General features: G+C 37.6%; 1 protein-coding gene across 6 annotated transcripts in view; it reads right to left on the minus strand.

The window, feature by feature from the left end:
* Window positions 1–15,160, minus strand: part of rols (zinc-RING finger and ankyrin repeat domain-containing protein rolling pebbles) — a 377,175-nt gene that overhangs the window by 4,433 nt on the left and 357,582 nt on the right. For all 6 annotated transcript variants that reach the window (XM_074099452.1, XM_074099451.1, XM_074099453.1 and 3 more), the window contains 5 exons: window positions 3,754–3,923; window positions 3,085–3,229; window positions 2,222–2,485; window positions 1,730–1,935; window positions 61–1,507 (listed from right to left, as the gene is read on the minus strand). In XM_074099452.1, coding sequence (XP_073955553.1) covers window positions 61–1,507; window positions 1,730–1,935; window positions 2,222–2,485; window positions 3,085–3,229; window positions 3,754–3,923 — 2,232 coding nt within the window. The remainder of the gene's footprint in view (window positions 1–60; window positions 1,508–1,729; window positions 1,936–2,221; window positions 2,486–3,084; window positions 3,230–3,753; window positions 3,924–15,160) is intronic.

Here is a 15,160-nt window from a genome sequence, read left to right on the forward strand (position 1 = left end):
ATAAAACGTTGTGTTGAATGACAAAGTTACAACACAGTGACAAAATAATTTATACTTTACCTGTTGCTATAAGCCTTCGTGCCACGTCGGTATGCCCTCTCTGACACGCTAAAGATAATGCCGTGCATCCTTGAGAATTAGTCATTTCTAGATCAGCCCCGAATTCCAGCAGTAGACCAACCATTGATAATATGCCTTGGTACGCATACATGCACAGCAATGGAGCGTTTCCGAGGCAATCAGTGATCTGATTTGGAGAGCCGCCTGCCAACAGCATTAACCTAGACACCTTGACATTTGGTGTGTAGATATTTCTCAAGTTGGCGATAGACTCGCCAACATTTGCCGAGCTGGTAGCGACCAAATTTGCCTGCAAGTCTCTTGGACACAATCCTAACTGTGCAGGACCTAGGTTTCTATACATATGCGCTTTTAGGATGTGATGTCCCAGCTCCATTGATTTTTCTGGGTCTAAAGGCGCTTGTACTCTAGCTAATCGGAATGCAATCCCGCAATGTCCCGCTCTCAAATCGCAGAGGAACTTCGGACTTTCATTATCTTCTCGCCTCATCAACCATTCCCTGAACGATGGATGGAAAAACATGTAGGTGTTGTCAATTCTCTTCACTAAGAAATCTGCTAAACTGTCAAATCTGTGACAGAATTCATCCCATGGAAGAAACTTGTCAACCAATAACGAATTTACCGAGTAATAAATCTCCACTAATGTAAGCGGATACAATGCTGCTAAACAGACGCTTAGAATGTGAGTAACCTTTTCGAAAGACTGAACTGTTGGAAATCTTAAATTGAACTGAAGTAAGAATATCTGAGCCAAAGATATGGGTACCACTTTGTAGTTTGTCGATTTTACTACAATGTGACTTCTTTCGAGTAGGTCTAGTATTAACTTTAGGAACAAGAACGATCCTTGGCTTAGATGTAGGACATACTGCGCGAATTTCATCACTGAGTTATGAACGCCTTCCATTTTCCCCGTCGAACATTTTATGTTAGTCTCTATTATTGGCGCGTTTTGTACTCTCATGTTGAAGTATTCTAATAGGTCTTTGTGTACATTATCCGATTCATCCAAACTGAGTCTAGAATAAGGTAGTTGTTTAGTCAATTCTATGAATTGAGTCCTGACTGTTGCAACAACTTTGAGCCAAGAAGGCATCTCTGTGATATGCTTTGCTAAGAACGACGCTATAGTGTGTCCATGGTCTGGTCTATGGTATTCGGCTTCGCACAGACCATCGATGAGAATGATACTATTGGATCTGTCTATACTTCCGTTGCGCCTCAGAATGATAAGCGGCTCTATGATTCCTCTCATAAAGGCAAGATCAGGATCTGCTATGCATTCCTTAAGAGATAGACACCCTAGTAAGTGAGGTTCACTGAGAAGATATTCTCTGTAAGATTGTAATCTTGGCGCTTGGCAGAGTTGTGCTGCTAAGGAGTGGACAAACTCCCCAACTAAGCACGTACTGTTGTTGTCAGCCTGTAAAGAAAAACATGATAAATAAATTGATTAAGTCCATACCAGCCTATTCTTTATATGCCCTTCTGTTGGGCAAAGGCCTCGTTTTAGAATGAGAGGGATTTTGGTCAAGTTTAGATAAAGTTGTATATCTTAAGTTGTCAATACTGTCTGTCAGTAAATATCATATCCGTTATCTGTTTGTATGGACTTATTGTCTTGTGAGGTCAAGGTTGGCCTTACCTGGCAAAAATGGTACGCAACGACGTGTGAAGCAAGATGTGTGCACATCCCCGCAGTCAGCTCTTCGGGCAGCACCTCCCTAATGTCTGACTGTTCCCTCAACTCCTCATAATCGTAGTTCCGCTTCCTGCCGAAACAGGAATACTGCACCAACTGGAGAATCAGGGCGGTTTTGCCTGTGCCTGGAGAGCCAGAAATGAGGATGCCTGAAAGAATAGGAAAAGTGTGATTTAGAAAAGGGCTTTCTTTTCTCCATTCTGCCTTCTATAAATTTATGGATTCAGTAATTTAACAGCATCATATCAAAATATTAATGTTGCTGCAATGGTTTACATGACGATAAGTGATTTGTTTTTACAAATTGATAGGTATCTACATCAGAAGATTTTACAATAGGTATATTGTCAATCCAGAGGGTCAAGATGTAATATATCTTATGGCTGTAATTTCTTTTATTGACTTTAATATTGTTGGACCTATCCTCAAACATACCCGATGAACTAGACTCCAAAGCCTTCTCCATATCTCTCATCAGCCACTGCCTTCCGGAGAAGCATCCCTGGTTATCCGTCGAAGGTACTTCGAAGAACAGGGGTCGTAACGTAAGTTGAGGCGAAGGGTGGACCTTCTTGTTTTCAGAAGACGTTGATGATTGCTTGCTGCTGACTCGGGCAGAACGTCGCGCTGCGGTTTTTCTGTTTTTGAAAAACCCACTCGACATCCGCGTCAACTCTTCTGATCTTCCATTTTGTAATGCTGTAACAAGTATTAATTGAATGATATAATCCACACAGATATTTGTTTGTTCTTTTGGCCGTATGTCGTGTGCTTTACGTATACTCCATTAAGTGACCAAAGACTTTATTGTCTATTCGTTAACCCACTTGGTATCACAATCGATTTCATAACTTCATATTGTCACAAGAGCTATCCTAACTTTAGCTATGATGAGGATTGAAAGTGATGCTGAATGCTATCGCGAGCAACCTCACGATAGACAATACGGCCTCTGGCATCGTCTACTAGCCTCAGATGTTGACTATCGTCTTAACTTTACCATTTTGATGGACCAATAGAATTTCGATCCACCTAAGAACATTCTCACAGTGCTCATACACACCTTAACTTGGACTATGATAGCTGCAGGTACACCTTGTAAGTCACTGGCCCACGTTGGTCAACTGATTCGATCGATCAGGGATCACAGAACTGATTTAGGACGAACAAATTTCTTAGGCTTTCTACGGTATTTTACTAGCGCCGTTTCTTACTCCAATATTTCCAAGGCCGGGTTCATTGCTTTCCAGAGTCGCTCAGTGGGATTGTGTGTGTACGATTAAAGTATCTGAACTTACTGTTAACCGAATGCCGTCTGCTGCCGGGGCTGGATGAGGAGCAGTTGCTAGCCGCAGACAATGACATGGACGCGAGAGAGCCGAGGGAATCACGGCCCAGAGGCGTCGCTGCTTCCACCTCCGACGAGCCTGTTAGAGTTGACACCTGGAATGAAAATTGTTAAATTTTAGTGTGCTGTTTGTAAACAGTGACTTGTTAGAGGATAGCTGGGAAAATTAATAATTAAGTGAAAAAATGGGGTCCCTTGAATTCGCCTCAAGCCAGTTTTATCTGTGTATGATGACAATATTTAATTACTGGTAAAGCTTAAAAATCTCCCTCAGCAACCTAAAGTTGTTTAAAAGGCATTTCGCCTTACGTAACTATTAATATTTGTAAAATAATTAAAAGCACAAGCACAACAATTTAAAATAGAATTCTCACGAATTTTCACCTCATAATAATTATTATTACAACTTTGTCTTAATAAAGTTGTAATGATCGGTAGAGTCTACTAGTCGAACTAGTCTTCTTGACTAGTGCTAAGCGAAGTGAACGCGTTCGCTTCGGGCGAGAGAGTAAGTGAAGCGAAGTGGGGTGAAGCGAGCGAAGTGCAGCTGGTGCACACCTTGTTGCCCGGCCCGAGCTGGAAGACCAGGTGTATGTATGTAGGTACAATGTGTTCTTACCGGACTAGTGTTGTGTGAAGCGAGGGTGTGCGCGTCGAGTGAAGCGAGTGAAGTGCAGCTATCGCGCGCTTTATTACGCGAGCGTCGTTCCCCGAGCAGTAGGCCCAAGCGCATGTACAAGTCGTTTTGTCGTCGCTCGAACCCTTGTTTTATGTGGCCACCTTCGTCATCTGGAGAAAGAAAAATAGAATTATACAGAATGTTGTGCGGAATCAAGCGGGGTCCATGGATCGCCACAATAGTGTTGGATAAAACTTGGAAAAGGGATCTTAATTTGTTTTTACCACACAAACATGAACATTCACACGTTTCACATCAACTTGAATTTCAAATCATGCCGATATTTACAAGGCTTCAACCAAAAAACCTAGCAGTAAAACGACATACAAAAAACAAATAATACTCCATGCATAATACATACAATCGTGCTGTGAAAAAAAAAACAATAGCTAGCAAACATTTCAAAATAAAACATGTGAACGACAATTTAATTTCAAAAAATTACTCCTTCACACAGATAACAAAGAAAGAATGGGGCCCTTGTTTGGTATCACATTTTCTGATCCACTAAGTTATGTGTGATTATTAAAATTAAGTATTGTGTTGCATTTCACATGACAGGGTGTAATATATCGTTAATTGTAGAAAAGTAGTGTTAATTTTGCTCCCATAACATAATACAGCGAAATAAATTCTTGTCGATCTGTGATCCGTAAAGTATAAGTAGATTGTATTTCTAACACTGTCGGGACAATATTCAACATTTGTACGGCGTTTTTCTATTATTACCGTCTCTGCAAATATCATACAGATATAATGATACTCAGACCCAAAACTTACTTAGGTACTTACTTTTTATAAAAAGCGAAAGACTGTACCGATGGTGAATCTAGTTATATCAAAGGCCACAGTCTTGTTCACTGCGGTAATCGTCGGCCTACTGACATATCTAGAGCGAACTTTTGGTGCGGTCGACCGTAGTACCGAAGGAACCGAAGAACCGGGATTTTTTTCTCCCAGAACCGGTACCAGTGTGTTTGAAAATTCCCGGGATTTCCCGGTACTTTCGGTAATTCCCGGGAGCATGCCCTAACCGTAACATTAAGTAATTTCGTTGGACGATTTTTGCATTGTTTCGTAACCATAGGGTTGCAACCCCCGGGGTTGATGTATGTAAGAAATTGGTCCAATTCGATGTATTCTATAGTAAGTAATATAAGGCTTGTCTTTTGATGCCTACGATGTATAAAGTCTCCAAATGTCAAAATTATTCATGTAATTCGGCATATACAGTAAAACTGTGCTTGCTTGAATGTCGCCCCGTCACTTAAATAGAACTTAATGAATAGAATCAAGGAACTGAGCATAAAACGCCGTTGCTCCCTGTCACGTTGCACTAGGTTTAAAGTACAGATCAGATGACTAAGGACACGTGCTCAAGTATCAGTAACACGATCTGAGGATCTGCTCATCCTCAGGAAGGCTGCGGTGAAACTGAACTGCGGAAGCGCGTGAGAACCGCCGCAATTTTATACGTAACTCGAACAGACCGAGAAGCTTCGATTAATTTGTTTGCTTTGTCTCGAACTGAACGGGCCCTATACTAAGAAGTGTAAAATTCGTATATTGCCGTCCCGTTGACGCTAATATTATAATACGGGAGTGGGAGGGACAGTATGATACCTACGTTCTTCGATTTTCGTCAGGCCCTATACTACGAAATGCAAAATGGAGAATGAGAATAAAGTCGAGAACACATGAAGCTTTTCACTTTCGACGTATGGGAATGATCGATCAAGCAAGTCAAGTCAAAGACTTAGGTTTGGTTGCTTTACATTTGGCAACTTTTTTAGAATCTCTAGGGGCAGCTTGCCCCCCTTTGGCAATGCTCTTGTTCCTCAACACAACATGCATTCCTTTCGTACATGCTCGCCGATTTCGGGTACTCATAACCTGATCTTCCCCTATCTATCTCATCACGGAATATCCTGGTTCTCCCCCTTCGACCATTCACTCCTTATAAGGCACTATATCGATACCTCCTACGTATACTGGTACAAGTGACAAATTTCTGATTTTTAGTTTTTTACAATTTTGTGATTAATATTTCCTTATTTACCTACCACAAAAAATTTGCACGGATATTCCTATTAGTTTTGAAAATAAAGTGACGTATATGAATGCATCTAACACCGTTTTGCTAATCGGTACAACGTATACTGAGGCAACCGACATGCACCACTATACGCGGCACCGATATTGTCGCGGGGCCGGGGAAGTCGAGTGTAACTGGCAGTTGCCTCAGTGTACGCGCTAGCCGTCGCTGCGTGCGGACCGTTTAAACTGTTCTACGAGCACATAATTTGATAGTATATATAAAAAAACATGTTTTGGTCTGACAATTGCGGAGCGCAAGACTACAATAGCCGTATTTCTCATAGACAGTCATGGAAACTAAATCCAATGTGAAACCTTTTCGTGATCTATTTCGCTATGGTTTCTTTGGCAAATGTATGGATGTCAACATAACATTGGTAGTACAACGGTTCCACCCCAGTACCAGTACGTGATTCAGTTTCCTCGGCTATACCTACATGTACGCGTGCTAGAAATATAACATTGCAGTATTACATTGCATTCTGGTAGTTGAGCATCCCCAAAAAGAAGGCGAAGGCATGCATGCTTTAATTAAAATGAGAACAGTAAATTTCAATATACCTACAGGTTGATAAAAAAAATCTTGTACTATACTGTAACCCATATTAGGGCTACTGATTACTAATACGATATAAGTGGGATAACATCGAAATTAGAAAGTCTTCTTGCGACTCCATTTCCATACAAAACTTTTTTATTTTCGAATCACAGTATTTTTCTACTTGGATCATATTAGTAATTAGTAGCCCTAATGTGGTTTAAAGTATAGTACAGGTTTTTAATAACACCCTATACACATTTTTTTATACACACCTAAGAAATGGTACCTGGCTATGTATATGGCGAAAACGGGTAAACCGTATGAAGTTATATAAGTTTCCCAAGACTCAGAAACAGACACAAAATTTAAATCTATTGTCAAGAAGACATTAATATATAAGGCGTTTATTAAAATTAATGATTATATCATGGATAGGGAAATTTGAAAATAATTCCGATCCGCATTGGCGAGTGCTTACTCCAAATAGTGAATTGAGAACTGTTTTAAATATGTAGTTGTGTTAAATACTTGTGATGTATAGATATCACTAAAATATGATTGTAAATCTGTTTACAAAATATACCTAGGTTTATTGCCAGACTCTTCTCAACAGAGGTTTTTACGAAACGGTGGTAATTTTTTGACATTCATAAGTGCTTGTTACAATCTAAATTGAATAAAGATATTTTGACTTTGACTCAATATTTCATGTCAAAGCTTGTCTTAAGCAAAGTGCCAATCAGACTCGCGCACGAAGGGTTCCGTACCATCTATACAACTTCATTAGGATTAGCAAAAAAATGGCAAAAAAATTACATTTGTTGTATGGGGGCCCCCTTAAATATTTATTCTGTTCTTTTTTGTTATACATATATTATATCGACTACAGTTATACATAATCTGTGAAAATTTCAACTGTCTAACTATCATGGTTCATGAGATACAGCCTGGTGACAGACGGACAGACAGCGAAGTAGTATATAGTAGTAGGGTTTCCGTTTATACCTTTTGGGTACGGAACCCTGAAGAGGCCAAAAAGCTAAACCGTTATGTGGATACAAATGGGTGCGATGCGATATATGTATCACATGAGGAACCTTTCACAATAAAATACGAGTACACATTTGAACAGGAATACGAATCCATTGAATGTGCTTCCATTAATTTAAAGCACTTAATACAATTACTTTTCTTAATAAAACCATTTATATTTCAAGTGAGGTTTTTTATAAAGGTATATTTCTGTATTTTGTATAGCACATTTAAAACATTACTAGCAGTATATTGGTACAAGTGGCATGCTAATGTTACCGTATATTGATGCAAGTGATAAAAACGTTTATAAATCAATAGATGAAGGTAAAAGAGCATGTGTTTTATTGTTCATTGCAAGCCATATAAGTATTTCATCTAAAAATTCATATACAATATAAAATATCGTTAGATCAGTAATCTACGCATTACGCCGTATACTGGAGCAAGTGGTAATTAGCTCAGTATACCGCACAACTACAAGATGTAAAATACGCGTATAGTGGTGTATCTGCAATTTTCTCAAAAACTATAAGAAATTTCTAAATTCCATGAATACAGGTAGAAAGCAAATATTTCTTTGGAACCAATGCAAAATTTTGAAAAGTTATATCATCAAATGAGAAAGTTACAGGTTTTGGAACCTTTGAACAGCTCTCCTGTAAATTTATGATTATGCTCTTGTACCAGTATACTTAGGAGGTGTCGATATGAGAGCACAATTATCACCCATTGTTTTAAATTTTTCTTTGCCACGGAACGATACGTGAACATTTCACAGAAAAACTACGACGAATACCCTGAGAACTATATCATGTTGCAGTTTACAATGTTGTTTACCGAACTGGGAAGGCATGATCGTTCCTGGTGTTGTATTACGAACAGTTTTGAGAACTTTATGGATCGCCGACTTGGATTCGTCTCTACTTTTTTACATTGTATTGAAAACACAGTTAAGGTATATATAATTTATATAGTTGGACAAAATATACGTGAGTGTTTGTTGAAAATTTCATTTTTATTGAGGACCGTCCTTAAATTGTCACACATTTAGGGTGCCTTTCCACCAGGAATTAATACTTTTCTGTTAATATTTTTATTAAAGGATAATTGAAAGTAACGAAGGTGATTAATATTAATCAATTTAATTACTTCTTACAAAATAAATACAATTGCATGTCTATTAAAGAATTACCCACGAATTACCATATTGAATTAATTAAGATTTAGACTCCTTCGCAGATGAAGTCAAAGGCTAGTTATAAATTTCAAAGGCAGTTATTAAGCGCCATATGGCAAAAGGCATAGATAATAGCCAAAACAAGTACCTATGCATACCATCCAGTGGCGTGGTGCAGTGGTTTATTAGATCGTTGAGCTTCCATGTTGGAAGATGATTTATTGGTTTTTACTGGATGAGGCAGAAATATCATTATAGTTTTCTTTTCTTAGCCACTGCAGGGCCTTTTTTTTGCCACTCGTCCTCGCCGAGAGCATTGTGTACATAGTCCTTTGGCCATCCTCTGATGCGTCTGTCTCTGTTTTTCTCTTTATTTAGTGGTCATCCCACAGAATTCAATGGATGAACCATAAACGTTGTGGAACATGTAAATTTCTTTTTTTGGTACAATTTATACTCCTATAACCCAAGTACAACTGCACATAAGTAAATATGTTTGTTTACTAAAACGAAGTTATAATCCTTACCAATAAGATAATATTTACCAATTAACATTTATATGGGATCTCGGAAGAATACTCTTTATCCTTTCAAGCAAACTAAACTACTCTTTAGACCTTGAAGTAATCAGTTAAAATGCCTACCTACATAAAAAATAAGACCGCAACTTGAAACTCTTCTTTTCTCAATTAAAATATGATTTGAAATACCTTAATATTAAATTCATTCTCATGTGTAAGTATGTATGTATCCAGATACTTAACTAAAATAAAGAAAAAATACGTATAATACCACAAACAGGATTTATCACGCTAATACACACACACGACTAATATTTGGCTCGACGTTTGACCACATTACCCAAATTTAACATTTACGTACATTTGACTCGTAGTTATTGTTTATCGTTGTTTGTTGTGTACAGTTTTTCGTCATTATATAAAAACGAACTTCATTATCATGTCAAATCAATTAATTCCATGGACTATATTCACAGTACGCAAGAATCCATTGCATTCCTCCGCTCATCAGTTAAAAAACTATACAAGTTGACATTAATAAAAATGCTGTAAACGTCCCAATCACTTCCAGTGGATCTCATTGCATGGACGCACAGGAACGAGTCTGCTAGAAAAACTGTCATCTCCCACGATGTCATTGCCTTGTGGTATGAAGTAACTTTCGCAACTTCGCATCTACCCCATGGTCTAGTTACAAAACCAACACGGTGCACTTGACAAAAGGTTGATTTTAAAACAATAGTAATTGCAAGATACGAGGTTGAAGAATTCAGTCTGGATACAATATTTTAAACCTTAAAGACATTAGAACAAGGTCCATGGAGTATTATCATACTGGTTGATGTGGAATCAATTTAGGAGTTAAGTGCACTTAATTGTAAAGGTTTATATTTTGTATACATGTAAGGTTTAATTTAGATTGCACAAGTCTTCTACTTGTAAGTATAGGATCAAAGTTAGTGTCGCATTGAGATGGACTACAGTTGCGTTGAATATTCTAAAAGCTTTTTTCAAATGTTACTTGGTTGGAGTTTTTTTTTCAATAGATACAATAACTTCGTTATTTAACGATACTTGAGGTGGAAAATTGCGGAGATAAAAAAAAATCCGCCAAGTGCGAGTCGGGCAACAGATAATAATTACAGATTGATACTTCCACGGATTCCTGAGGAAAAGGAGCTTGATAGACGGACGATGGACAACGAAGTGATTCTATGAGGGTTCTGTATTTGCCCACTGAGTTATCGAACCCTAAAAAAACTTGGATTTTAAAAAAAAATTTTTGAATAAATTAAAAGTGTTTTTGTAATTTTCGTTTAAAGTTCAGACCAATTTGCATTATCAATCTATACTCCAGTGATATTAAAATTTATTTAATAATACTTGTACGTTTACACCTTTACCGGGGATCATGTAAGCAACTCTTCTGCATACCAACAAGCATATTTTATCAAAATAACGGTTACACATACTTTACAGCCGTATTTGTTGAAATTTGTCACGACGCGGGAATCTCCGCAGGACTATGTTGTGAGGCAACATAAATCTTTGTTTAGTTTAGATGAATGTTTCACTTGTAATATTTTCTATAATTTAGTAGCTAGTACCTGCCAGTACTGTTTTGAAAAGAAATAAAAAAAAACATTCTGTGATTTATTAACCTCCGATGTAAAAACACACAAATGATGATGAGAACAAATGAGAAATGAGAGTGAGATGTAAACAAATACTACGCCAGTGTCTGACTGTCAGTGGCATTGTAGTACTCAAACAGACGTACCGATTTCGATACGATTTTTTTTATGTGAAAGCGAGTTTACTAGCTGTGGTTTTTAGTTAAATGTCATTAAAATCCGTTTAGCCATTTTTGAGATACTTATTGAACTTTGAAATCACAGAGTCAACTTTTTAAGTTGGTTAGGTTAATTTACGAGTACTCAAAGAGCGACAACTCATTCCGACAAGGTTAAGTCTGAAATAATTTGGCTATAATCAAGTTTATGGAGTGACGTTGTATGTACTAATATTGCTTTACAAATTTATCATGGTTCCAACAAACTGTACAGACACAATACCCGTAATCCATGTACCTGTCCATCAAAAAAAAAACCTTGTCTATGACATTAAAAAAACACCTTTTTGCCAATGGCAATAATCGCCCTTGACTTTGGCCAGTGAAGTGGATACAACATTCACGCCTTACTATTCTGATGACACTTAGCATAATTTATAACGAAAGACGCCAACATTATTCCGTAAAGGCTTATGATAAAGTTCACGTTGGAATGGATAGTGTATGGACTTAATACTTATCGGTTTCGGGAAGATTTGGTCATTGAATACAATGAGATGTAATGGCTGTTACAGTATCGGGTGACGCCTTATTAATGCGTGGTTTAACAGGTGATTCGATGAACACCTACAGTTTTTTTGGATGACTGAGGCATAGTACAGATGTTAGTGAATAATGTTTTGCCATCTTATTTGTCGGAAAAGGTCATATGCTTTCTCAATGAGGGCTATCGTTTTTTGTCTTACTAGATGGCGCCACTGCTGCGTAAGGTTTTTAAGTGTGGCTTTCAAAGTCTGTTATTACGGGCGTGAAAACAAAGTTTAGATTAGAATAATATTTAATACATCTTAAAACCGTAATTATGAATATTTCGTAAACGTTTCGTCCATACGTTACGATGAATCCCTACTTCTCTTGGCCAGGCCATAACTTAAAATCGACTTTAGGTACCGATTTTTTTCAAGTTTTTTTAATTTACTGTAGTAAGTTCTTACGGCAAATAACTAAGAAGAAAATCAAAAAAGTATTTACGAATATTATTTTTTAGTAATGTAACCTTAGAAGCCGTGGTGGCCTAGTGGTTTGACCTATCGCCTCTCAAGCAGAGGATCGTGGGTTCAAACCCCGGCTCGCACCTCTGAGTTTTTCGAAATTCATGTGCATTTGAAATTTACCACGAGCTTTGCGGTGAAGAAAACATCGTGAGGAAACCTGCACGAACCTGCGAAGCGATTCAATGGTGCGTGCGAAGTTCCCAATCCGCACTGGGCCCGCATGGGAACTATGGCCCAAGCCCTCTTGTTCTGAGAGGAGGCCTGTGCCCAGCAGTGGGACGTATATAGGCTATAATATAGGAACCTTAGCACGTTAAATAATAGCCACTAGGATTAGAGACAGGTTTTATATGCAACGTTAATGAAATCACGATGTAATTTTTAGAAATTCCCACGGCAATTTTTACGAAATCCCGGAATTTTTAATTCAATTAAGTACTAGGCTAGATTTACGCGCGCGGAACCATAGACAAAAGCTAGTAAGTATAGCTTAAAATTAACAAATTTGCGGCTCAAGCCTTTTCGTGGCGTTTAATTCGAACTAGACTAAAATGTGGATCGTTGGACAAAACTGAGCATGTCATTTACCTAAGTTTCAGCTCAAGGTGAGCCCAGTGTAGGCAGTACTGTGACAGATGGTTATCTCGGTATAATAAGTGAGTAATTTACTTCATCATTTAATTTATGTAGAGACATTTGATACGAGGTGCATTAAGATGTAATCTGACACTATAGTGAAATCTGCGTAGTTGCTCGATATACGAAGCATTTAAATATTATAGTTATATAACATTAAGGTGCTGTTTCACCACCCCTTGATTAATTTTATTTGACGGATAAAAGTAATGCCGTCTCCGTCTATTCGAACAAAATAAACAGAGACAGCATCACATTTATCCGTCAAATAAATTTAATCAATGGAAGGTAAAACAGGGGTTAAATGTTCTTAACTACTTGAAAGTCCGGCCTGCGCGAGCAGATTACGGTCTTACGTCCAGCGCCGAGCGGACGCGCGTCGCAAAAACGTCTGCTGTAGATCAACCACGAAAACTATAGCTAGGATAAAAATACTCACTTGTAGACGAAAACATATAGATCACAATGGTATATTGGAAAATCTAAAATGATACATCCATAAACCTAAAAATCAGGGTTAATCTAGCGATATCACAGTGATATGCATAGAGTTATTCAGATTTTTATTTTTAGCAGCAAACTTTATGCATCAGTGCGATTATTGTGTATTGTAACAAATACTAGACTATATATCCTTTCTATTGATACCAAAAACTAAGTATATTAAATATGTTGAGTATTAAAATAAACTTCTTATCATAATATGTCAAGTTTGGAACGATGCCCTGTATAAACACATTCTAAACTTCAGTGACACATTAAAAATATTTAGGAGCTTTTCTTGTTAACTGCGTAGTGTAGGAATTAAAACTGTAGCGCGCATTTTATATCTATGAACAATTTGTTTACACTACACCAGACTCAGTCGTTAAGTCAACCAAGGCGTTATTTTGCTTAATTATTCGAATGTTGAGCAATTTAGCAACCTAGTCTACTTAACGATGTCTAGAAATCCAGAAAATTCCAGTTTCAGCAGTAGCAATCACAACCCTGTTGTTTAAAGTCGAATGTTCTGATAAAGTTGTCAAGTTTTACCTATTACCGGTAAGTGTCAGTACAAGTTCAATAAAATCTAAACGAGATACCACACAGGTTCTGTCACCTATTTGCAACTCGTCCACAATTAAATGAATCAAGCAAATCATAAGACCAGTATAAATTGAATAAAAACAGCGACCACTTTGATACTAGTTTCTAGAAAACTAGTATTCCGCAACATAGGATTATATTTCCACTTCACCATGGTTGTATAATCAGGCTTTGACTAAATATGAGGCTTTGGAGTTCTAATAATCTTTATAATTATTAATACGTATTTATGCATGTATTCGCCTGTTTGAGATTTAGGTACGTCTGTCAAAATTCTATCTTCGAATTCGCACATGACATTGATGAACATCTGGATTGATTTTTCGAAAACAAATGACATACGAGGGTAGTCCCAGAAGTATCCGACCTGACAAAGAAAACAAAAGAAAAGCTGAGCTTTATGGTGAATGAAAACATCGTGAGGAAACCTGCACAAATCTGCGAAGCAATTCAGTGGTGTGTGTGAAGTTCCCAATCCGCACTGGGCCTGCGTGGGAACTACAGCCCTAGCCTTTTTATTCTGAGAGGAAACCTGTGCCCAGCAGTGGGACGTATATAGGCTGGATGATGATGATGATGATGATAATGACTGTCAACTTTTTATTGAGTGTGTTTGCATTGTCATCCTATGTAAGTACTACGTATGTGGTAATATTTTCAAGGGTGAGTTGATGGGTTAGAGCTTTATAAATGTTTTTGGAAATCCGTATAAACATCATTTTTAGGATAGCGTACCCAAAGGGTTAAAACGGAAACCCTATTACTAAGACGTTGCTGTCCGTCCATCTTTCCGTCTGTCACCACGATGTATTTCATGAACCGTGATAGTTAGACAGTTGAAATTTTCTTTCACAGATTATGTATAACGTGGCCGCTATAACAACAAATACTAAAAGCAGAATAAAATAAATATTTAAGGCGGACTCTTATACAACCAACGTGATATTTTTGCCGTTTTCTGCTAATGTCTAATGAATGTTGTATAAATGATACGGAACCCTTGGTCATTGGACTCCAACTCGCATATGCCCGGTTTTTCTATATTTGAACTTCATCAAACTTGCGAGCAAAGCAAAGTCGCGAGATAAACTTTTAATTACAGTTTTATTCATAATTTAATTCTAATTGATAATATAATTGCGTTGAAGGAATAGTCCGTCTAAGGCATGGCAAATTAATTCATAATGTTCGTAAACACGATTATATGCGTTGAATATTAACTCTGTGCTAAGCTATTTATTGTTTCATAGCTAAGGTGTGATGTTATTTAGTACTAGCTGTTGCCCGCGCCTCCGTCCGCGTAACATTTCCTTTATCGCTATCCCGCGGGTACTATGCAATTTTCCGGGATAAAAACTTTTATGTCCTTCTTCGGGACTCAAGCTATCTGTATACCGAATTTCA

Source organism: Choristoneura fumiferana, chromosome 16, assembly GCF_025370935.1.
Source record: "Choristoneura fumiferana chromosome 16, NRCan_CFum_1, whole genome shotgun sequence".
In the NCBI taxonomy this organism is placed as follows: domain Eukaryota; kingdom Metazoa; phylum Arthropoda; class Insecta; order Lepidoptera; family Tortricidae; genus Choristoneura; species Choristoneura fumiferana.